Source organism: Telopea speciosissima, chromosome 8 (assembly GCF_018873765.1).
Source record: "Telopea speciosissima isolate NSW1024214 ecotype Mountain lineage chromosome 8, Tspe_v1, whole genome shotgun sequence".
In the NCBI taxonomy this organism is placed as follows: domain Eukaryota; kingdom Viridiplantae; phylum Streptophyta; class Magnoliopsida; order Proteales; family Proteaceae; genus Telopea; species Telopea speciosissima.
This window is the reverse complement of record NC_057923.1, coordinates 57298719-57325606: the sequence shown is the minus strand read 5'-3', so window position 1 is coordinate 57325606 and position 26888 is coordinate 57298719. Positions and strand designations below refer to the sequence as shown.

Below are 26888 nucleotides of genomic sequence, written 5' to 3'. Positions count from 1 at the left end.
GTACCAAAGCCAAGTGGGAAGTGGAGGATGTGTGTCGACTACACCGACCTAAACAAGGCATGCCCAAAGATGAATACCCACTTGCCCGGATCGACCCTCGATCGCGCCACCGCCGGCCATGAGATCTTGAGTTTCATGGACGCCTACTCGGATACAACCAGATCCTCATGTATGAGGATGATGAGTCTTACTCGCATTCCGGACGGACAAAGAGAACTCTTTGCTACAACGTCATGCCGTTCGGGTTAAAGAATGCGGGGGCCACCTATCGAGAGAATGGTCAACAAGATGTTCGAGGAGCGGTCGGGCCAACATGGAAGTATATGTGGACGACATGCTCGTGAAAGCGTCCACACCAACCAACACCGACCGACCTAGAGGAAGCATTCACGATGCGAGGAGGAACCGGATGAAGCTAAACCACGCAAAGTGCGCCTTGATTAACGTCGGGAAAATTCCTGGGGTTCATGGTCTCGGTCAGTGGAATAGAAGCCAACCCATCCAAGATCAAGGCCATCCAAGAGATGGCACCTCCTCGAAGCAGTCGGGGAAGTGTAGAGGTTGAATGGAAGGGTTGCCGCCCTTTCCAGGTTCGTGTCACGATCGGGTGATAAGTGCTTACCATTCTTCAAAACATTGAAGAACCTCCAAAGCCCTAAGGACTTCACATGGACGAGAAGAGTGCCAAAAGGCGTTTGGAGAATTGAAGGAGTACCTAGAGAGCCCACCCTGGCAGGCGGCCGGAACCTAACGAAGAGTTGCGCTCTACCTCGGCCGCCACCCTGTCGCGGTCGTGCAGATCTTCTTGAAAGAAGAAGACAAAGTCCGAGGCCCATCTACTACGTCGGCCATGTCCGATCGAGCGGAGACCAGGTACACTAGGATCGAGAAGGTAGCCTATGCATTGGTAATGGCGGCCGGAAGCTACGACCATACTTCCAAGCCCATACCATCACAGTCCTCACAGACCTACCCTTGAAGAAGATATTGCACAAGCCGGACGTCTCGGACGATTGATAGCATGGGCGGTGGAGTTAAGTGAGTATGACATCAAGTTCCAACCAAGGACAGCCATCAAAGGCCAGGCTCTTGTAGATTTCGTTGCGAAATGTACCCGATCGAGATCGAGTCACAAGCAGGGGAGCCCGAAGAGAAGGATCACGAATCGTGGGACATGTTCGTGGGCCAGGTCGAGCAATGCGGCAGAAGCGGCTGGGCTCATATTAACCAGCCCCAGGGATTTCGTATCAATATGCTCTGCGGTTCACCTTCCAAGCATCCAATAATGAAGCGAGTACGAGGCATTACTAGGCTGGACTCCGGGTGGCCAAAGCCATCCAAGTCACACACCTATCCACCGGAGCGACTCCCGGCTCGTGGTGAACCAGGTGAATGGAGAGTATGAGGCAAAAGATGAGAGGATGGCATCATACCTAGCACGCGCTCAAGCATTGATCGAGGTTTCGAGAAGTTTGAGATGGTTCGAGTTCCCGGGAAGAGAACGCCGCCGCGATGCCCTATCCGGGCTAGCCAATGAGGAACTCCGAAATTTGGCTAGCGCGATCTATGTTGAGATCTGCATGAGCCAACGTATAAGGAAAAGCGAGGTTAATGAGATCACGGAGGGACCTAGGCTGGATGGACCCTCTACTCAACTACCTCCGAACGATGTCTTACCGAGAAGACAAGGCCGAAGCAAGGAAGATCAAGATGAGAGCTGCAAAGTACACCGTCCTAGACGAGTGCGCTGTGAGGCAACAGCACCACTACTCGGTGCTTAGGACCCAAGGGGGCGAGTACGCCCTAGCCGAAGTCCATGAGGGGATATGTGGAAGCCACATGGGGGGCGAGCCCTAGCCTACAAAATCCTCCGCCGGGGACTATACGGCCACAAATGCAAGAGGAGGCCATCCAATATGCCAAGAAGTGCGAGCAATGTCGGTTGTTCGCCCCAGATTACCCATCTACCCGCCACCAAGTGACATCAATCCTCAACCCCATACCTTTTGCCATGTGGGGACTAGACATCTTGGGCAACTTCACCGCAGCACCAGGGAAGCGAAAGTACCTGGTTGTCGCGATCGACTACTTCACCAAGTGGGTTGAAGCTAAACCCTTGGCCAAGATAAAAGAGGCAGAGATGGAGAAGTTCGTCGCGGCGGCGTCATCTGAGTTCGGGTACCACGGATCCTCGTCTCGGACAATGGAAAACAATTCAACAACCCTAAATTCCAAGCATTCGTCACCGCTACAACATCGACTATCGGCTGTGTCGGTAGCATACCCACGAGCCAATGGTCGTGGAGGTCACCAACGAGCGCTCTGGAAGGAGTCAAGAAAAGGCTAGAAGGAGCCAAAGGCAAGTGGGTAGAAGAGCTACCAAGCGTCTGTGGGCATACCGAACTACGGTGCGGACGCCCACGGGAGAGAGCCCATTCCGCCTAGCATATGGCATTGAAGCATTGGCGCCGGTAGAGTCTGCGCTATGTCCCATAGGGTTCGCACTTCAATGAACGCACTTATGTCGACGGATTGCGGGCGAACCTAGACTTTATAGATGAGGTCCGCGAAAGAGCACTACTAAGGAACGTCGCCTACCAAGCGTCTTGCCAGGTACTATAACGCCAGGGTCAAGGAAAGGCTATTCCACCAGGGAGATTTAGTACTACGGAGGGCAAGTGCATCGCAGCCACGAAGGCGGGAAAGTCTGTCACCCAACTGGGAAGGACCCTACATAGTCTCCAAGCGAGATACGCCCGGGGACTTACCGCTGAAGACTCCGGGGGCAAGAAGGTAGACCGTACACTGGAACTCGGAACATCCGAAGAAGTACTACCGGTAGAAGCATAGCGAGTAGTGGTAGTGGTAACGAGCGATGAGATAGGAGTAGCGATGAGCAACATCAAAGACAATGTGAATTTCAGTCAAAATAAAGAAATGTTGCAAGAATACTTATCTTCTCCTACCACTCAATCGAATCACGGCCACTACATTAAGGCGGTATGCCAACATCGAGGCTTCGGGCCTAAGGCGGTATGCCAACACTGAGGCTTCGTGCCTAAGGCGGTATGCCAACATCGAGGCTTCGTGCCAAAGGCGGTATGCCAACATCGAGGCTTCGTGCCTAAGGCGGTATGCCAACATCGAGGCTTCGTGCCTAAGGCGGTATGCCAACATCGAGGCTTCGTGCCTAAGGCGATATGCCAACACGAGGCTTCGTGCCTAGGCGATATGCCAACATTGAGGCTTCGTGCCTAAGGCGATATGCCAACACGAGGCTTCATGCCTAAGGCGATATGCCAACACTGAGGCTTCGGGCCTAAGGCGGTATGCCAACATCGAGGCTTCGTGCCTAAGGCGGTATGCCAACACTGAGGCTTCGTGCCTAAGGCGATATGCCAACATCGAGGCTTCGTGCCTAAGGCGGTATGCCAACTGAGGCTTCGTGCCTAAGGCGGTATGCCAACATCGAGGCTTCGTGCCTAAGGCGATATGCCAACACGAGGCTTCGTGCCTAAGGCGATATGCCAACATTGAGGCTTCGTGCCTAAGGCGATATGCCAACACCGAGGCTTCATGCCTAAGGCGACATGCCAACATTGAGGCTTTATGCCTAAGGCAACATGCCAACACCGAGGCTTCATGCCTAAGGCGACGTGCCACCACTCGCCCAGTATGCCTAAGGCGTCATACCAACATCGAGGCACTACGCCTAAGGCGTTAACCCACCAAGGTCCAAGGATCACCAAGGCACGACGCCACTACCAAAATCCTATGACTATCAAGGGTCGAGAAGCATCAACGCACAAACGATCACCAGGAGACAATGCAATCAATATCAAAACGACAAGGATCGAATCATATCAACATCTAAAGAAAGAGTCAAGTACATACAAAAGCAAGCATCACAATCCAAAAGTTACCATAAAAAAAGTCAACATCCAGAAAGAACATCTATAAAATCGGGGGCATCTAATGGAGGAGCGACCTCGATCCGAAAGGAGACATCATATCGGCCTCGGTAGGACAAGCAACACTCTCCTCTGGGTAAGACCGCACCCTCCTCTGTCACCACAACATCATCCTCGGGAGAGACACGAGCCACTATAGCGGTCTCGAGGCGGCGGCGTAGTGACCTCGGGGAACCTTGAGAAGTCATAATCACGGGTCTTCTCCGGATACGAACCGCCAAGTCCGAAGAAGTCAAGACGCTAGGAATGAAAGCCAACTTACTCCTAAGGTCACCAGAAATAGAAGCTCGGAGGCCCCTACGACCCCTACTAGGGGTGGAATCTCCGAAACCTCCTCCTCTCCTTCACTACCAACGGGGAAGGCAAAAAGAAAAAGTATCCGCGGGGAAGAAGACTCCTCAAGGGATCCAACCACGACCGCATCGGATCGAGTCATTAGGTGATGACATGGATAAAATAATGAAGCGGACTAGCTACTTGCTCGAGCAACGATCTCCCGGACAAGAAGCCGGAAGAAAAATGAAATGAAGACCACTGCAAAGTATAAACAGCAGATCCATCACGAGACAAGAAGAAGGGGAGTGGACAAGCATGAGGGTCCATCACACCCACGCCGTAGCCACCATAGGCGCGGCCTCACACCACCTGGGGCACGATCAAGTAACAGAGATCACAAGAGGGAAGGCACTCAAGCCAAGCACCACTCAAGCTTTCCAAGCAAACCAAGGCACCAAGACAACACAACCTCAACACAAGGACCCAAAATCAAGCAAAATGGATACTAGTGGAGGTGACCCAAAAACAAGCATATGGTGGGCACCAAAGAGAAGACAAAAGACAAAAAGGGGAATTAAAGGAGAGCAAAAGGGGAGACAAGAAGTAAGAAAGAGAAATGAGAAGTGAAAGAAGAAGGGAGAGGAAGGAACATATACCTGCAAAAACAAAAAGAAAAGTGTAGGAGGTAAGGTTTGAACCCCCAACCTCTCCTACCTCATTACTAGAGTTACGAGCAAGCCTCCAAGGAAAGTCTGTTTGCGGCGGACCCCTCACTATGTAAAGGCATCTACTCTCTTGGACATCCTATCCCAAGAGAGTGGGGGCAAATGATACATCCAATATTCATCGGGCCAATCGGTGGCCGCCACGTGTCACGGGGTGACCCGCTCGAACCAAGGGAAGCGAACCGGGGTCCCAATACCGGGCGCGGCCGGCACCAAAGCGTGGCCTCCACTCGGCGCAGCCTCACCTAGGCGTGGCCACAACCGGAGGCCTCTCACCCGGCGCGGCCACACCCGGCGCGGCTGCACCCAGCGCGCCACACCAGCGCGGCCTTGCACCAGCGCGGCTTGCACCCAGCGCGGCCGCACCCAGAGCGGCTTGCACCAGCGCGCCTGCACCCAGCGCGGCCGCACCCAGCGCGCCTGCACCCAGCGCGCTGCACCAGCGCTGCTTTGCACGAGCGCGCTTTGCACCAGCACGGCTTTGCACCCGGCGCGGCTGCACCAGCGCGGCTCGCACCCAGCGCGGCCGCACCCAAGCGCGCCACCACTCGGCGCGGCCTCACCAAGCGTGGCCACACCCGGCGCGCGCCACCACTCGGCGCGGCCTCACCTAGGTGCGGCCACATCCGGCGCGGCCTCTCACCCGAGCGTGGCTACACCGGCGCGTCCTCTCACCTAGGCGCGGCCTCACCCGAGCACGACCACCACCCGGGAGCGGCCTCTCACCCGGGCGCGGCTGCACCCGAGCCACACCCGGCGCGGCCTCTCACCCGAGCACGGCCACACCCGGCGCGGCCACCACTCGGGCGACCTCACCTAGGCGCGGCTACACATCCGGCGCGGCCTCACCCGGGCACGACATCGTGGCACAAGCGTAAGGTGGGGGCCACTCACCTATGACCGATCGTATCACTACAAGACTCATGTCACCACCAGGACTCTAGACCACCGCTTAGAAGTCACGTCATCCAGGCCGGATTCAAGCACCAAGGGCGTTATCACCATACGCGGGTATCTATCCACCAGGATCCCGATGCCATCCGGACACTCCCTCCCACGGGAGATGGCCAATCGAGGATAGAGCCCCGTTACCCAGGGCCTCTATCCACTCAACGGCACAATCGTCAATCAAACGGGGACTCTCCACACCGCCATATGCTACTATAAAAGGCAAAGGTACACAACCCCATAGGGGACATCTAAACTCATACTGAATACTCACTATTCATCCGTTTGCGCCAGAGATCTAACTTTGGCATCGGAGAGCCCTAGGCCGGGACCACACCGGTTCTCTCGATTGACCCCTTTGGTCCACTTGCGGTGACGGCACTCGCAGGGACCGCTCGACGATTTCTTGACGCAACAGGTACATAGTAAATACATGTTTAATATGTATATAAAATGTGTAACATATCATATCAAAATATCCCCCAACCCAATAGATTTTTTTCCTCGTCATGCTCCAAGGGTTTCTTGCTTCCTGAAATAGTATATAACAACATTTGTTAATAAACGCCCCCGAATACATTGTTCAATGGCGTTTGTTATAAAACATCGTTGAATAGGTCTAGTTAGCGGCATTTTGTCTAAAACGCCATTGAATAAGTAAATTTAACGACATTTTTTGTAACACCGTCATAGACCTTGCCCAAGTGCCACCGTTGCATATGTTTCTTGTAGTGAGGGTTTATTTCCCCCCCCCCTCCCCTATGATAGGGTTTGGATTTCTTATTTTTTGGATGACCTACCTGTGAGAGGGTTTTTTCTCCATCTTGTAAGTGATTGTTCTTAAGGATCTAATATGTGTAGACAATGAATTTTGTCATCTCAAAATACTTCCCTTTTCTGCTAGTAATTGGATCCTAAGATAGTCCCCAGTGTTTTGCATAGTGGAAAATGACTGGGAGGCCTAAACATTTATAGAATAGGTTGAAACTTTCTGGATAATACATTTTCTTGATATTAAAGCATATCTTAAAATTTGGTACAAATCAAATACTGCTTGACTATCATTCCACCAAATCCTAACTTTGCGGGCTCCGCTTGTCTTGGGATATTGATGTTACTGTATTCCTAACCAAATATGTGGTTTATCTTCACATCACTACTTAATACATTAAAAATATTTTTCAAAGATCGTTAAAATCTTACAATCAGATGTCTCGAAATCACTCCCGGAAGTTTGTTGAAAAGGCGATCACATTGTGGGTCCCTCGCCAAGGACACAAATGAAGTTGTGTTCCCAACCACATTCATGGTTGATATTTATGTCATTGGAAAGTAAGCACAAAATTTTTTCTAATGGCATATAGATCATAAAAATTAGATAGTCAAATCTTTTAGAATCAGTCCTAGATTGTCGTGAAAAAGATGATTGCATTTAGGCCCTAGGGGGTATCCAAAGACCATTTGAAGGCTGCCACGTGGTAGATCCTCCAAGGGAGGTTAGGCAGTGCCCCCTAACCTCCATATGGAGGATCTTAATTTTTTCTGAAAAACCTGTAAATAGGCCATGAGTTTCATTTCTAAATGACACTTGAAAACAATGTTCTCGATCTCCCCTTTTCAAAGTTCATTGAATCTTCGGAGCTCTAACCTCTCATTGGCTTCGTCCTTTGATAGTCTCTCGAAAGTTGGGAATCCCAGGAGAAGGACTGATATCCAGCAGAATCTTGCAAAAAACTGCTACGATAGGATAATTTCTAACAACCTTGTTTTGTTTCGAAGCCTTCAAGTTCAGGCTCCACTCTCTCTCCTCCTGGAAAAATGCCTGGAGAAAGCCTAAAATCCAAGGGAAGTTCCACAAAAAACCAGTGAAAGCTGAAATTCTGCAAAGAGTCTGGAAACCTTTAAAAATCTTCAAGATACCATTGGGAGTGAATATTGGCTGGATTGCAACAGTATATGTCAAAATTTTGAAATTCTAACCCAACAAACCCGTTTTGGGCTAAAAAAAAATATTTTTCTCTTTCCTTCCTTTTTACATGTACCTTATCAGTTTTCTATATAGGTTATGAATGTATAGTTTTCTCTTAATTGTGAACCCGAGTTAGGGTTTTTGAGCACTAACTCAGGCTTTTACCGGCATGACAATAAATATTGAGATAGTTACCATATATGCCCATGGCATGTTGTTTTAGTATCCTAGACTTGCATATATCTTACCAAAAAATAAAAAAGACTTGCATTTATGTTTCCAAACCCTGGAATGTTGTTGTGATCATGCCCACTTTTTCCAAGAATGGTGTTATGAGTCCAAACTTTTCAAAATAAGTGGCTAGACCCATAATGGTGGTCAAAACCCTGAGATTTTTCCCACTCAAGTATACCCATCCCCTACATCTCATCGTCATCATCTTGCATGCAAAACTACATTTGACCTTATCTCATCCCCTTTGGTTCGATCACTCCCCTATATATACATGAGTAACTATCATCTTCCACTTGCTTTGGAAGTCGGAGAATCTAGAGTATGAACAGTCCCTTGGAGGCTAATCCAATATCTGCTACGCTCTGAACCCAAGTTTTTTTTACGACTGTCGATAAGAATGACACAAATGGCATCTTTTTCGGTCCTTGGTTAATGATTTTTGACGAGACGTGCACCTGAAATTGTTAGAGAACTCTAATTGACCGATCTATGGCGATCAATGGCCCTCATGCTGCCACGTCACCCATTTCGGAAGGTTTTTGTTAGTAGTTGTTCAATGATAGGCGTAATGGGCCCTCTTCGTGATACCATTTTCTAGCCTCTAGCCCATCTAGAGATAATTGGACCAGTGGTATGAAGTTGGACATGGGTCTGGAAGAGCCCATATCTAATGAGCCTAGTGGGTCGAGCCTTGGGATGGGTTTGTTGGACTACCAATCTATTGGGCCTGCTGCCCTTGAACCCAATGTCTTGGAGGTGGGCCTCTCTGTCAATGCTCTGGTGGACCTTCTCACTCAGATCACAACGGTTCTTTATCTCAACACAAGCCTGAATGACATTAATGGGTACCAAGGAGACAAGTTGACTCATGCCGAAAGACAGCAAGATTTGTGGGGATAGGTATATCTTTATCTCTCTACGGTTATATATTTCAGCCATTATCACTTGCAGAGAAAGCTCCTCCATCTTCCAGTTCCAAATTATTCCATACTCCATCAATAGAAGCATTTAATTTAAGGAGGGAGAGATCGAAATGGGCACTTTGCATCCTAATTCATCAGATGAAAAGGGTTGTGATCCTCTTCCCATGGCCCAAACCCATGAGCCAAATAAGAATTCATTGGATGCCGGAGCTCTCTTTGTTCTCAAATCCAAAGGTGGGTACCTCATATGCTTGTCTTCTTCTCTTGAGCTTCTTCATTAATTTGATCCATTGTTGTTGTTGTTGTGGTGGTGGTTGGAACAGGTTCATGGCTACACTGTGGGTACCATATGACAACATCCATAGTAGCACCACCAGTTCTAACTATACCATTCGCAGTGGCTTCTCTGGGTTGGATCGGTGGAGTAGTGTTTCTAATGATCGCAGCCATGGTGACATTTTACTCCTACAACCTCGTCTCACTTGTTCTTGAACACCATGCCCACAAGGGCAAGCGTTTCCTTCGCTTCAGAGACATGGCCAACGACATCTTGGGTACTTATAATCAATTTGGATCCTCTGTTACCACCTGCTTGTGCGGCTGGTGTGCAACCTCACACAGGCAGGGGCAGTCATTTCGCCCCTACCTGTGTGAGGCTGGGGTCTTTCTTATTCCCTTATAATCTCTCTCACTCACTCAAATCATCGCCACATGTTCTAAGACAAATTTAGAAGATGGGTTTTGCTATTTCCCCAAGATCCTTGCTGGTTTGTATTTATAAAATGGGCAAGAGATCTCTAATTGGTCGCATGGTCTTTATACAAGAGTTTGGACCAATGGATGAGCACACTTGGGTATCTACTCAAGGGACAGAGGCATCATCTCATGGTGCCCTCTAAGAGGGTGTAGGAAACACCACCAAGTAGAGATCTTTTTCCCAAAATAAAATAGTTTAAAATGATGTATATATTGGTGTATAGTCCAAAAGTTTTGGAAGTATTTACGAGTCGGATCAAGATTTAAAATATACAATTTTGTTATAAATTATTGGAAATTTGTTTTTTCTTATCTTGCAACTAATACCTGCCTAGTGATAGATTGAATAGAAATATTAAATTTTGTGAATAAGAAGACCTCAAGGTCCATTCTCTCATATCATATATATTTCAAATGAAATGGAATTGGGTAAGCGACAAATTAAACTTTTGAAAATAAAAAATAAATAGAAATAAATGACTAAAAACACATGGGGTATATTAATAAATCAGTGTATATCTAATTGAATTTGAATATAAATTTTGAATAATTTCACAATTTAGATAATTTTCTAGATATCCATACAGTTAAAATTACCACGTCATTCTTTTATGTGGAAAAATTTGGTAGTGATCTAGAAATACCCTCTAGATCTGTTGATTTAGAAAACCTTTTGGTAAGCCTGTCCTGACAACCATCTAGTACATTTTTCTTTTCTTGTAATTTTGGCCGTAGAATTAGGACATGACTAATTTGCATATCCTAACCATTCTATTGGTAAGAAATAATGTAGACCAGTCACGTAGAGAATTCTAAAGCCAATACAAGCAACCTAAACCTAACATCTATTGAATTTTGGCAGAAGTTACTTCGCATGACCCATGCAGCAATGATCCACTTAATTGTGCCATATGGAAAGATAAAGTAACGTTTATTATAAATGGAATAATAGGATATGATTTGGATTATTCACATGTCAAATTTTAGGGTTAATTCAATTATATACGTTGACATATATACTTTTTTTAGTTATGTATTGATTTGAATCTTCTTAGCGGTCTTAAATTTTCATAGTTTTTTTTTTTATTTTACTCCTTGTTCAATTATGTTTGGACTAAAACTTGATATATATGTGAATGGGAAACCATTTTTTTTTTTTTTTGGTCAATCCTATACAAGGGCCCTTAGGCCAACTACAATCTACACCTAGGGGGGGGGGGGGAGGGGAGGGGGATAAAGATGCCTTAATGACACAGATGCAAACCTGGAGAGTCGAACTCATGACCTCCAGGGGGGCATGCTCCAACTAGCAATGCCACCACCCAACCGAGGTAGCGGTTGTTTGCGAATGGGAAACCTTGATGTCTACCTTGTCGTAAAATTTAGTCCCATCTAAGATACCACATGAAACATATTTGAGTCGTAGAGGAAGGCTTTCCCATTTGGCCGACCAAGAAATTAGAGCTATTGAATTCCTTTGCTAGCCACTATAATTCTTGATACTTATTGGTTGTACCACATGGTGTAATCCTTTTGGTTTGAAAATTTTCACATTGGTCAAGGATGATGTAGCTTATACGTACACACAAATTTGGATTCCAACTGAACTACCAAATTAAAAATAATATCCCAAACAACCACTCATCCAAAAAAGTCATGTCCACCAAAAATAATTCATGTAACAAATGTTCTTTCATGAATTTCTATATTGTCTATCTAAAATATATCTTTAAGTTTTTATTTATTTTATTACCAAAAAAATATATATATATAGATTTTTTAATAGACATATTATTGTGTATGCATATTATTGACATATTAGTATTAAATTAATGCATTGTTGATGATTTGGAGAATATATCCATTGAATTTGAGCCCTAGCAAAGTCACTATATAGATGATGTGCTGAATTGATCCTATTAATACTAGTAGTACTAAGGGTGTCAATCGGGTGGTTTGGTTCGGGTTTTTCGGTTTCAGTGTGAGTTTCAGGAAAATCGAAACCGAATCAATAAAAACTTTCGGTTTCGTTCTGGGTTGGACTGGGGTTCTGTTTGTTTTGTGACATTAGTTTCAATTTGTTTCGGTTCGTTCTGAAAACCTGGTATAAATTGTTTTTGGGTAGGGATTAGGTAGGTTTTTAGGGTTTGGGGATCGGTTTCTATGTTTGGTCCTATCGGTCAGGCCAATCAGTGGCCCATCGGTTTAGCCCGAACCGAGTTGAAACCAAATGGCGTTCTAACTCGTAAATGAAGCTGAACCGATAAAACCTTGGTTCGGATCAATCTCGATCGGATCGGACCGGACCAATTTGACTGGTTCATTTTAGGTTTTGACAACCTTAACTAGTACCATAAATAGCATGGAATTTATTTTAAAAAAATCATTGGAATGAAACTGGAGTTCTTTTATTTCAATAATTCATAATAATTTTATCCTATCCCACTGTAACATCTGGTTTAGTTTAAAATGATCATTTATATCAAGTTGATTGGTTCTTGTGTTGTAAGCAATGAAAATAAAAAGTAAAAACAAAGAAGAATCATATTTAAAGCATATAAGAAAAAAAAAATCATATTAATTAAAAATTTTATCTATGATTAGATGATAATGTGAATAACATATTTATTAAATTTGAGGATGCAAAAGTCATATGTTATAGATATGGGTCTGAAACATGGGTGATCTTTGTTGAGGTCTTCCATCCAATGGTTGATTTGCTAAAACACAAACCATTAATCAAAGGCTTCCATGTAATTGAGAAAAGAAAAGAAATAACATACAATAATCAATATGATAAAATGATTGATTTATGTGTTTATCACTTTTCTCAAATTCAATTTTTATTTTTTTTATATTCAAAATGCCCTTCATTAATTCTTAATACTCGTTTAAACAATCAGAGATTTTACAGGGCCAGGATGGGGCAGATATTTCGTGGGTCCTATTCAGTTCTTGCTCTGCTTCGGATGCGTTATTGCTTGTATTCTTCTCGGTGGTCAGTGCATGAAGGTCAGTTATTCCCTCCTTTCCCTTATTTTTTTGGCTAAAGATCAGGAGAGTTGTATTAATGAAGAATGGAAATATGTACAAATGGCTGAGAATGACTAAAAGATACCAGTAACCCAAGGGAAACTGGCAACCATACAATCATGAAAATTAATGAAATCTAAAGTTTGACCGCCCAAGAGCTTCCCAGTTGACAGCATTAGTGATTAGACTAGGAGTTGTGTTCCAAGAAATTGTAATTTTTCTCTTAGCAGCTAAGCTTGCGAGAGCATCGGCGGGTGAGTTCGCTTCTCTGTAGCAGTGAGTGATACGCCATTGAATGGATTCCAAGAACGGCTTTGCTGCCCACCATTCTTGCATAAGATACCAGGGGAAGTTGCCACTAAGAATGGCCGCAACTGCAGCCTGAGAGTCGCTTTCAATCCAAAGCTTCTCTGGCCTCAAAGTGCTGGTGATCCTTATCCCTGTAAGGAAGGCTCCCAATTCCGCCCTGTAGTTTGCACCCGTCCCAAGGTATGCTGCGAAGCAATGAACTACAGCTTCATTATGGTTCCTAAAGATGCCACCTGCTCCAATAGATCCTGGATAACCTAAAGAGGACCCATCAATGTTCAATTTCCACCAACCCAAGGGGGGTGTTTCCATTTCACCTTGACAATGGCCTTAGTCGTGGGCCTCCGCTTGGGCATGGACCATAATTTGAGCTCAGGCCAGCCCGGTTCATATTCCAACCTCCACTTGCAAGAACCCAAAATTGCAATGAAGGATTTGACTAGGGGTGTCAAATTTCAGATCAAACTAGTGAGACCATCAAAACCGATTAAAAAGCCAAATCGAACCGAATCGAACACTTAACGGTTCAGCTTCGATTTAGGTTTTTAGAAGTAGTAGAAATTGAAACTGAAAACCAAACCAAACCCCAAAACCCGATAGATAATTTTTTTTGGCATTAGTAGTATGACTGTCAACATAACAACCCAATATCAGATCGACAAATAAGTGTTGAAAGCGAATCCTAAAAAGATGCAGAAAAGAATGGAAATTGTAAACAACAATCACACAACGAATGCAGTGATTTATATGGTGGCAGGATGGCCTACGTCCACGGTAAGATAAGATCTGTTTCACTATCAATAGAGAATAGGGTCACAATCGCTTGTCCTCACAACTCTCTCAGATTGCATTACAGAGAAGTAACCCTCGCTACATATTTATAGCGAAACCTTATACAGGAATTTTACCGAAACCCTACGACCTCTTAATGACCCTTAGAAATCAACCCACAAACCAAACTATGGAATACAAAACATCGTACTCCCAACAGATAAGAAAGCAAAACTGAACCAGATCATAACCAAATCTCACCTTAATGATTCATTTAGCTTTGGTTTAGGCTGATACATGTAAAAAAAAATCGATTCAAACTGATCGAAACCAAACCGAACCGACTGTTTGACACCCCTAAAATCGAGATCCATTGATTGATACGGTAACAACATTTAAACAACTTTTAATCAGTGAATTGTTGGAAAGAAAAAAAAAAAATTTGGTAGAAAAAAGAAATTTGTTTTTGAACCATAGTCCATGGAAGTGATGACTAAGAGCTATTGATGTACTGTGCAGACAATTTACTTGTTATCAAGACCAGATGGAACAATGAAGCTCTATGAATTCGTGGTCATATTGGGAGCTTTTACTTTGGTGTTAGTCCAGATTCCATCTTTTCACTCACTGAGGCACATCAACCTTCTTTCTTTGATCCTCTGTCTTGCCTATAACATCTGTGCCACGGCTGCATCTGTCTATATAGGTATAAAATTAACATGAAATTAATGAAACCAAGACACCATATATACTAAGGATTAATTTAGAGTGATTTAAAGAACTCTGATTGATGATTTTGTAACAGGAAATTCAAATAAGGCGCCGCCGAAAGATTATTCTGTTCAAGGTAATACCGGAAATCGTATCTTTAACGCCTTCAACGCAATTGCCATCATCGCCACGGAATACGGGTGTGGGATTATACCAGAAATACAGGTTTGCATCTCTTTACTTTGATAGTATTAAGCTTTAATCCTTTAATTAGGTTTTGCTCCCCTGGTTAACTTAGTTTGAACCAATTTGGAACCACCACTACATGTCTGAAACTCCCGCACCGGCCCATGCCCAATCCATGACCTAAGTAGATGGGCCAAGGTTCTCCTTCTAAGGTCTGGGCCAAAGTTATCAATAAGAGTTTATAAAATGTTGGGGGAAGTTTTCCTTTACCATAAACCACCATCATAGGGTCATTAATGTCTGACCCTCCTACAAGACAAAGTCGATAATGCTCCCTACCCCATGCACAATACCCTCTCAACACCGAACTGAAGGAAATCAATCCTAACAGAACTGAGTTTTCCTCCACCCATGGTGAATAGGAATCTCTTCAGTCAACGATAATCATTGCACTTGTATGGGATTTTGGAAACAATGAAGGGTATTTTGGATCTTCCAACATCTAAGGGAGGAAGGTAATAACGATGATAGATTTGTGGTTGAAGAGTTCACCCTAGGCAAAAGAAAACTTTCTCCAAATCTTAAACTCATTCTGAATGACACCTCTATGGGTGGATTTAGAACATAACCTTCTTTTGATTGCCTCTTATCTTATTCCCAAAAGTTCCTTTAGTTAGGGGTAAAAAAGTATTTTCAAAATATTTTGAATATGATTTATCAATATGACGTTCTCAAGAGTCGTCATTGTTTCCCAAATTTTTTTTTAATACATATGCAAATGATATTATTTTATCCTCGTTGAAAATAGAATGTCTAACTAGATTCATCAGCAATTATCAAGGGGAAAGGGGGGGGGTGTTATCAACCAAAGTTGGTTGGTTTTGAAATAATCTCTCTCTCTCTCTCTCTCTCTCAAGTTGCCCACAGTTACCTGACATTTTCTTCTTCCAGGCAACCATAGCACCTCCAGTAAAAGGGAAGATGTTCAAGGGACTCTGTGTCTGCTACACTGTAGTGATAATTACTTACTTCAGTGTAGCCATCTCTGGCTATTGGGCATTCGGCAACCAAGCTGCTAGCATCCTCCTCAGTAACTTCATTAGCAATGGAGAGCCATTGGTGCCCAAGTGGTTTCTTTACATGATCAATACCTTCACTTTCATCCAAGTAACAACTGTTGGTTTGGTAAGAACCAAAATTACCTTCTAAAATCTAAACATAGTAGTATCCAAAACCTGCAAATTTGTATCTCTTCCAATTTCTATTTTAAGGTTTTGTACAAACCCATAGATTTGGGTTCTAAACAATCAATTAATTGTAGTGGGAACTAGAGGTCAATTAGTAGGTCTAATCCCATTCTTTGGCACAGGTTTACTTGCAACCCACAAATGAAATATTGGAGAGTATGTTTGCCGATCCACAAAAAGGCGAGTTCTCGAATCGGAATGTGGTGCCAAGGTTGATTTCGCGTTCAATATCTGTTGCAATAGCAACATTAATCTCAGCAATGCTTCCATTCTTTGGTGATATCAATGCTTTACTTGGAGCATTTGGGTTCATACCACTTGACTTCATCTTGCCTATGATATTCTTCAACTTAACTTTTAGACCAACAAAGTTAAGTCCAATTTTTTGGTTGAATATCTTAATTGCTACAATATTTTCAGTTGTAGCAGTTATATCAGCAGTTGCAGCAGTTAGACAAATAAGTCTTGATGCTGGTACCTATAGATTATTTGCTAATGTATGAATGATCCAGCCCTCACAATACCATTCTTGATCACCTTGTTAAAGTTGTTATAGCTTCAAAGAATTGTATTTATAACTGTAAGTTCCTTCAAATGAATGAATGATACTCTCATATTGCAATTCCGATCATCGGACAGATAGATCACTATCTGGATTGGTCATATGTCAAATTTCAATTTTTTACCTTTCCATGTGATAGAATACCTTTTGTATTTCTATACACTCCACTTCCTCATAACTCTTGTTTTACAAAAACTAATTTTCACTGACTTTTAATTGTTTGCATTTAGTGCAATATTCACCAATCAGTGGTGAATTACTTAGTTCATGTTTTTCAATTTTTTTTTAATTACATGATTTTTTTTAATTTTATTAATTATATAAAATTTTTATAAACTTAATTGTGTTTTTTGAATTTTTTTGGATGTTTGCCATTTTTTAATACATTGTATATATAAGAAATGTTGCATTTTATGCAATTATTAAACACAAAATTTGTTTTATTCTTAATTTACTTTTTAGCAAGTTCTTAGGAAGGAAAAAAGTTTTAACAATAGAGAGAATACTAGCATCCTCTTTCTCGATCTCACATGCAATGACCTCTTTGTCTCTTTAAAAATGAAATTGTTTTATCACTCCTCATTGGTGTGCTACTCTACTCTGCCCGCTCTTTTACAAATAAGGAATATTTTGGCATTTGGTATCTAGCTAAGAGTCAAAATATTCTATAATTGTTAAGCTCTTAATCAGAAAAATGATTAGGTATAGGGGAGATTAGTCACCCACCACTTTTCAATACAAATGGAAACACATGAGATTAGAATTTGACTTTTAATCAATCATTCGCTCAAAACAGTATGAGATTAGAATTTGACCTTTAATCAATCATTCGCTAAAAACAGTTATCTTTTAACCCTAATCTTATAATAAGAGATCATTAGAAGACATGTATGGTGAGGTTCCATTTGTATACTTGGGCGGCAGCCGCCCTGTTTGACGGATTCACACCTTCAACTTTAACTCGAATTGGATTGTGAGCAAGGGATCTTGGGATCAACGTGTTTACAAAATTTTAGGTCTATCGAAATTGTCACATGGTAAATATGCAATTTGAACCTTAAGGTCAACCTGTCTACAAAAGTTTAAGTGGTCACGTGCACAATGTACGATTTCACATATCACCTCCATTGTATACATGTCAATTCGAATTGGGATTGTGAGCAAGAGACCTTGGAGTCAATGTGTTCATAAAATTTTGGGCTTATTGGAGTTGTCACATGGTAAATGTGCGATTTGAACTTGAGGTCAACCTGTCTACAAAAATTTAGATCTATCAAAACTATCACATACTAAATGCGATTTCACATATCACTTCCATGTGTGTTGTAGAACTAAAATTTCAAATCAATAATTTCTTTATAAATTTTAGAGCTAACTTTTGTTATAATGAATTTTTAATTTTGGACCTATCAATGAGTCAGAATTAACTCATCATTATCTTGTAATTTTGAAGAAAAAATAAATTATACGATAAGGGTAGAATTTTTCTTGACGACATGCTCTTCCCTCTTCTTTTAGTTTCTTTGCTTTATTAGCTTTCACATCTCTTTGTCTGCCACTCTCCCTTGAAATATTCTTGTAACTATTACTTATTAATTAGAGACAGGTGGACTCAGGATTTTCTTTCTAAGGGGAACAAACTCAATCAATGCTACAGATTTGTACAAAATCTAGCATTATCGTAACCCCTCTTCACTGTAGATGAAGAGAAACACAAAGCTTGGGTTTATCACTGATAGGTGCAAAGATAACCAAAGAGAAAGAGATAAAAGAAGGATTCTCTTTACGGGACGAAGCAAAGGCATCTGGCTTATTGAGAGGTAATCGATCTCTTCTGGATAAATCTAAGAGATAATTTAGGATTCAATAAATCAAAATCTATCTTTTGTATTTAATTAAGTCTCTTTATTAAGAGAAAACACATACAAGTTCTTCTTAACTGACCACCTATGCTCCACTAATAACTGTTAGAAAATAACAACGCAGCAGAAATGATGATATGTAAAAGAAAAAGAGAAAGAGAAAGCACACACACATACAAGACAATGATTTACATGGTTCATTCTCAAGAAGGTAGGCTACATCCACGGCCGAGCGATAGTCCGGATCCACTATTTCGATTTAGAAATTACAAAACCTCTCAACATCTCAAAGAGATAACCACTATATATAGCGTTTTCACGTATTACAATATAGATAAAACCCTAACCCATGAAAGTGCAAAACTACCCCTAGAAGTCCACCCGGTTTAGTCCGAGGTAAAAACCAACATAGGACGAATAATATATCAAATCCAAGATCCTGACGAACTCTACAAGGATCAGAGCCTTCGGCGTTGAAATATGGACTTTTTGATAGTTTTTGCATGTTTCAAGGCGAAATAGTCTGACGCAGAATCATTAATACTTTCTGGATTAAAACTGAGATTAGGTTTCACCAATAACAATAACTATGTACCCGGCCATAATCGACTACGTAAAATAATCCACAAACCCATGACTGTTGTAAACGTAACTCCCCGGCCTACATAAAAGAAACTTCTTCATAAAATAACCCCTACAACCATGTAAACGTACCCAACAGCCACGTCATGCATGTAACAATCATTTTGTTAATTATTTATTTTTTGTAAATATCTTTCTAGGAATCACTATGCCTAGTGAAGTATACACTTCATTATTTGTCACCTGACAGTACATGGGTCAATCTATATGATATGATAGAGGACCCACATACATCTCAATGGCCAAATTTTAGTCCAAAGTAGACAAGGAAAGTTGTTCAAACTCTTATTCAAAGTTTTAATAAAATTACCAAAATTCCATCAAATGGAGATAAATATAACATACAAAATGTCATCTTTTGTAATTTTATATATTGTTCTACTTATTTTAAGCTGAAATTTTATCAATGAGATGTGTATTTGGTCCTCTATTACATGGACTAATTCATGTACTGTCATGGGGCAAATAATAAATCGAAAAAGTGAAAGGGTCAGAAAAAAGTAACCAATTGTGAAAAACCCTTTGCATATAAGATAAATACAATTAATGAGAATAATCACATTTGACAACCCAAAAATATCCCTATTATACTAGATTCAAGCCAAAGACTTTGGTGTCAAGCTCAATGTAACCAATTGTGTTTACACTAACTAAAATCTTTAAATTTTTTAATAATTTTTTATTTTTATATTATATAAATTGGGAACAAGGATAGGAATACAAATAGAGGGATAAATGAATCCTATACTAGTTTTGTATAAGATAGATCAATTATTAGATAAGACTCGTTCGAAGCCTGAAGGAATGCAAGTCAAGGGTCCACACAATACTTGGTTATATCTCATTAGTATATCATGAGAAAGAGCAAATTTATTAGGGCTCTTCTTTAATATATTTTAAAAAAAAAAAACCGAATCTCTCTCCTTGAAAATGTCACAGCTAATGTAAGACTAGCATTGCTCCTTCATTTAAGCGAAAAAGATTGCTATGCTGCCTTTGTAAAGATTCTTTTATTTTGTTCTCATCTAAAAAACAATAGAGCCCACACTGACACTCTATCTTATTCTGATCATGTGAACTTTATCTAAACCCTATATAAATGATTTCATTAATTAATTGATAGGAATGTTTAAGTCATAGGGTCTGAGGGCAAGCCTTGATGCAATGATAAAGGTTACTCTATTACGATCAAGTGGTCATGGGCTCGAGTCTACAAACAGTCTCTGAGAAAGCAGGGGTAAGGGTATATACATTATGACCCTCCCCAGACCCCCGCACTGGGGAGAGCCTCCTTTATTTAAGTCATAGAATGCACAAGTCAGGGCCCACAATAAAACTCGTCCCTTGTGATTTGTACCAAAAAAATAAAAATTGGTCCCACTTTGGATCTACTGTGTTTTGCGATTAATGCCAATATGAATAATTATCACCTCCAATTCGCAGACACCTCTAATTCTTCCAATTCCTCTTATAGAGGGAGTGGATCCCACCTTAGATAGTGTTTTTGGATAGGTGATAGGGTGGTTATTTTTGCACCTATGTGAGGAATTGAAGAAGGCAGCGAAGTGGAGGGGATAACGATTCATGCCAACAGACACCTGTACGACTATGTTTGAGCAGAACCCCAATGAACAAAACCGGTTGAATCTTGGCCCCACCACCCAAGCAAATATATATGTACAAATATGAACGGCTACCAAAGATGTATGTATGGCGGTCACGTTGTCAATTTTACGTCACAATCACTTGATCTTATGCAGGCCCAGGAATAGCTGATATTAGGTTTAACTTTTAACACCTTTGGGGCTTTGGGCTGCAAAAATTAAGCTTCTTTATATTGGCACACCTACTTGTGGAAAATAGAATAATGATGACCAAGTCAAAGATGTTCACTTATTAAAATATCCCATATTTCAAGCATAGATGGAAAATCGGGTTTTGATTAAACCAAGTAATTTTTATTATAAAGAAAAAAAAAAATTTATGCTGAGCCAAGTTGGGTCAATATTTTGGTAAATCTAATCAAGAGTCATGTAGACTAAGTCAGAATAAAAAATGACGAGACTCACTCATAAATCATCCGAGTCATATAAGATTCACTATTTTTACCGAACTCATGACAGACTTTGCAAGTTTTTTTGAAAAATTGATAATGCCGATTCACTTAGAGACTGAGTTGAGTAAAATAGTAAATTCATATACTAAAACAGTAAAAAATCCTCAAGTCCCCCCTATCTCCCTTATCTTGTTCAATTGTATAAACTCAAAATGCATTGATATGTGGTTCTTTGGTTTTTTTTTTTTTTCCTATTTTCCATATTTTTTTTATTTTCTAATTTTTTTACAAATTTATACATATTTATTGCATTAAAAGTAAGAAAAAACGTGACTCACCTTGATCGGGTTTAACAAGGCCGAGTCACCAGGTTTTTCTGAATGATGAGTTGAGTCAGAAAACCTGATTTTCCAACTATGATTTCAAGGCAAAAATTGAGGAAAAAGTCAAATTTATCCCAATGGGCATAATACTAATAATATAATTTATAATGTTATAGTGTCGGGTAAGGGGGTGAAACAGGGCCGAGTTGGACCGCGTTTTTTAAAACCCTAGCCCAATGAGTCCTCTTAGCTCAACCCAAGCCCAACCTGGCCCTAGGTTGGGCTGAGATATCTCAACCCCAGGCCCAACTCTGACGGGCTCGGCCTAGCCCAGCCCGACCTTGATTGACCCTGATAGGGCCAGGTTGGCCTTGATTAACCCTGATTTTTGCCATTTACATCATCCTATGCATTAATAAAATGAGACGCATGTGATTGGGTATTGGTTTGTTTCATACTCAATTGACTATTAGACATTTCTTTGGGTTAAAAAATTTAATCCAATCTAAAAAATAGTAAATATTTTCATTCAATAGATAATTAGCCTCTGTTTGGTAAAGCAACAGCTACTTAGATACTAAACAAAAATGGCAAAATGTAAACAATAAATTGTAAAGCATAACCTAACACAGGGTGGGCTAGGCTTAGCCGAGGCCTCAACCCTGGCCCAGCCTAACCCTTACCCAGGGCCTGAAAATTTCAACCCTAACCCTAAGGGTGTCAACCAGTCGTGCTCGGTCGGTCTCGGCCGGGCCTCACCAATTTTACAGGCCGCACCGTGTCCGATCGTTTAGGCATTCGGGCTTGCTTTGGGCATGCATAGTATGATTTCATTTCGATCGATCGGTGTTCGATCTTTAATCGGGGTAGCCTTATTCGGGTTAAACGGGCCTAAACCGGATCCAAAACGGGCTAATGAGCCATTTAACTCTAAACGGTGTGGGCTTACTAATTGACATGCAACCAGAATTTTAAGTTCAAACCATCACATCGTTGGGCAATCACGGTACACTTCAACTCAAAGTCAAATAAAGCTTATCCCAACTAAAATAGCAGCACAACACCGAATAGAAGCACATCTAACAAAGTAAATAGAGGAAAAAATAATAGCAGCACAATACCGAATAGAAATAAGTAGAGGGGAATAAAAAAATAATAACACAACACCAAATAGAAGAACATCTAACAAAGTAAAATCTAAAAATTAAAACTAAGCCTCATCTCACCTATGTTAAGTGTATCTAACCAATAAATGTCAAAGACCAACAAAGAAACAAACAAAAAAAGGAAATTTGAAGGGAAGGGGAGGAGAAGTTTATAAGTTAAAGGGTCGGGCTGGGTCAGACTGTAATCGAGCGGTCTCGGTCGGGCCTGGAATTGGTCGGTCTTGTCGGGCACCCGACGGACTAGGACCCCACACCAGACCACCCAATTACTAAACGGGTCGGGCCAGGCTGGGCTTTAACCAGGTGGGCTCGGTCAAGCCTGGTGGGCCGGGCCTAGAATTGATCAATACCCGTATCTAACTTGCCCTCAAGGTTGAAAAGTCCAGCCCAAACCCTGTTCGGGCTCAAGGTGGGCCAAGGCAAGTTCGGGCTGATTGGGCCAAACTTACACCCCTACTCAACTATAGTAAGAAAAATAGTATAAAAAGATAATGGGGGATAACAAGGCTAAAAGATTTGCACAATGTCAGTTTAATTTCAAAATTGTATGAGGACAGTGAGCACCCTTCATAAGACTCAAATTATTGCAGCACCACCCCCTTATGAAATGTCTCATATACCTCCATGTTTTTTATGCTTTTCAATAATACCCCTCCTCCAAGGCATGAAACTGCAAACTGTCTGTGTAGGAAACCCTCACGGGGATAATAATTATGACCTTAGATATTTTAGTATTTATTTGGATCGGTTATATATAAAATTTGTAAAAGAGAATGCCACCTAGTCACAGCGCACACTGCCCATGCGCCCAAACACGGGCACCCAAAATCACTATCACACCCCTAGTCATTTTCAGGCTTTCAGCTTTCCAGGGGGTGTTGTGGTCATTACATGCACCCTTGTATTTGGGCGTAGGGGCGGAGTGTGCTGAGCGACAGGGTGGTGTTCTCTCTCCCATAAAATTTTTTTGTATTTCACATTTAAATTTGAATGTATACCTCTCATGCATTAACATTGATCTTTTATGTGATCCAACCCTTGGTCAGTGTCTTCTTGAAAGCCATAGATTTTTTAATGCTTTATTTTACCACGTGGACAGTTTGATTTTGGGTCAATACACTTGACATGTAAGTAAGGGATCATACGTTGGATCTATCTTTTCACAAAATTGTAATTTCATCCGACTACCCACTGGATAGAGCTAAATGCTTGTCCAGAAAATGGAAAAAAAAAAGAAAAAAATTTGAACATGCCCATCTAGGAAAAACAAACCCCTTTTTTGCTTTAGCTATAACTTGTTATAGTTTTATGAGAGAAAGAACGTTGCACGCTATGTAGCGTATTTTAGCGCCTCCTTGAGTCTATCGCTCTCCCACCTCATATGAAATCACATATGTACCCCTAGTTATTGGAAAAAAGAAATAGACACAGGAAAACACTAGCATATATAATACACAGCTGGACTGGGAGGTCAATCTCTAATTTGATATATCTCTGTTCTCAGCCTTTTTAGTCAAAAGCAACCTTGCTACATCCAGCCTAATAAGTCAAATTCATTCTTATGAGATTATTATTATTATTATTATTTTTAATCTTTCTACATTACTGTATGCCATGAGACTTTGACTATAATTATTAGAGAGAGATATGAAGCACAAGGTCTCCGCCCATAGTGAGAACAAAATAGTCAAACCCATGACCTCCCAAGACGCCTACATTATATAGGCAGTATTCCAACCAACTGCGCCCCAATTGCACAAATTGGTTTCTTCATTTTCAGACTTTCTCAAGTATAAAAAAATAGACAATCCAAATCACAAAGAAGAATAATGAGAGCAAAAGATCAGATGCAGGTTCAAATTTCAAAGAGAAAAACTCACACGTTATATTAATTTTATGAGAAAATTTTGGAAGGTAATGAACTTTTTGATAAAGACGTAGTTCTATAATGAAATTTTCTTATTGACATCAAAATCTCAAATAATTTGTAATTGAAATATTTTTATCCTATGGTACAATTTTATTTTTTTTTAAAGAAAAGATAAATCATGTCATTTCCCATGCGGATTATAAAAAAGACAATGTGCAAATTAATGATAATTTTTAATAATGATATAATGATAAGTCACTTTCAAATTATTTTGAAAACCCTTGTTTCTTATTTCCATAAATTATTTTTAGGAATAAAATAAAAGACTAAAAAAAAAAAAAGTTATATGTCCCAAATATGTATTCAGATCCTCTCCAACGTGCATCTGATGGTTGAGCGGGTTGGCACACACCCCAAGGACGACACTAGTTGTCCTTTGCATGTTGGACGCACTGGCACACTGCATATGACCTGATTCCTCTAAATACATTTATAGAGGTATCATTTAAGCAATCCCTTCATTAATTGAGACCTACCTAGTTAGACACTTGAAAGAAAACTTTTTCTTGTTTTTAATGTCCAATTATATAATTAATTAATTAAGATCAGGAAAGAGATGCAGAATAGCCAGTTGGATTTGTGGTCCAACCGTGATATCCAATTTGCTTATATCACCAGGGAAACTAATTATATATGTCTAACTCACCCATGGTTTGAGGTATTGGTATCAGCTCGCTTGATAAAGTTGATACTGCACGATTTTGAAGGTGATTGATACTAATATCTGGTCGATACCGTATCGGTGGAATGGTACAAACAAGGGGTAAAATAATCAAGAAAACCCATTTTTAAGAAAACCCAGAATAAACTTGTCCAATACAACCAATCCATGCCCATACCGTATCAATATTGTATCGATTTTGAAGATGACCGATACCCGATCTGATATTGTGCACTAAAACCATAAACCCACCAGGAAAACTTATGAGCTTTGAAGAACACATTCTTGTTCAAATGTTTAATAACACAAACAACAAAACCAGCAAGACGAATCATGCTTGCATACCTGCTTTGATGGTCCGTCCTGCTTCTTCTTCTTTTTTGACTATGTTTTCACATAGCCACGATCTCTTCTTCTTCATGACTTGCTACTATAGTAACTCCACTAAAAATGTAAATGTGTTGGGTCACCTCTACATGACATATTTTTTGGAGCCCAAATTTTATAAAAATATTGCTCTTGTCACTATAGTTAGAAAATCAAGTGTTTTTTTCTGTCTCATCCTTTTTTAAAACTTGGTGATTCAATGGGTCAAACCTAATCAAGACGAATCATGTTTTTTCACTTATTTAAGGGAGAAAGAATGCTGCCTGGACCCATGACGTGCGCCTACCCCAGCCTCTAGACATAGGAGCGGGCAGAATGATCGCCCTCATGAACATGTAAAAACCCCTAGGGACACAATGATCATTTTGCATGGCAGACTAGGCTGGCAGAGCCCCTAGTTATAGTTTTATGGGAGAAAGAACATTGCTAGGCTGCGTAGCATACGCTAGCGCCTCCCTTTGTCTATCTCTCTCCTCCCACAACTACCGTGTCGGACGATGTGCAGCTCGGGGGTGCACTGCAGAGGAGCCGAATCCGATAAGGAATAAGAAGGTGTGACTAATTAAAAACTAAAATTCGAACACGACCTCCTAGGACGCCTACACTCTAATGTTAGGGTTCCAACCAACTGGACCCAAACTACATGAGCAGTGTCTTCATTAAAGTACAAAACGATAGCAAGTCTACATCACAAAGAATAATAATAAGAATAAAATACTAGATGCAAGTTCAAAGAAACAAAATGCAAAAGTTATATAAGTTTGGACCGAGTTTCCCTCCACCCATGGTGAATGAGATCCCATTCATTGACGGGTCGGAGAGGGCAGAAATGGGTATTGGGAGGGTATTTTGGAACATATATACTAAAACCCTAGGAGGGGTTTGTGAATCCTAGGATGGTTGGTGAACCGTCTTCTATGGGTGGAAAAAAATCATGTCCTATAAATTTTATGAGAAGTGTTTGATATGTAATGAACTTTTTGATGAAGGCATAATTCCATAATGAGAATGTCTTATTCGCATCCCTTTTAAGTTGTCAAATAATTTGTAATTATACTATTTTTATCCTTTGGTACAATCTACTCTTTTTTTTTCAAGAAAGGTAAATCATATCCTTTCAAACGAGCATTTGAAAAGGTGAAAAACAATTACAATTTTTTATTTCCTGTGATTATTTGTAATATATGGAATGAATCAATCATCCAGTTTGGTATCTTATTGAACAAAAAATAATGTTATA

The 26888-nt window shown here is 41.1% G+C and overlaps 2 protein-coding genes across 1 annotated transcript; both read left to right on the top strand.

Annotated features, from left to right (window-relative positions):
* LOC122638299 (GABA transporter 1-like) overlaps positions 1–26888 on the top strand; it is a 57442-nt gene that overhangs the window by 23286 nt on the left and 7268 nt on the right.
* LOC122638301 (GABA transporter 1-like) lies at positions 9157–16562 on the top strand. Its single transcript, XM_043831197.1, has 7 exons — positions 9157–9280; positions 9370–9600; positions 12717–12814; positions 14435–14621; positions 14721–14851; positions 15764–15997; positions 16182–16562. Exons 1-7 carry the CDS (start codon positions 9157–9159, stop codon positions 16560–16562), a joined length of 1386 nt encoding a protein of 461 aa, XP_043687132.1.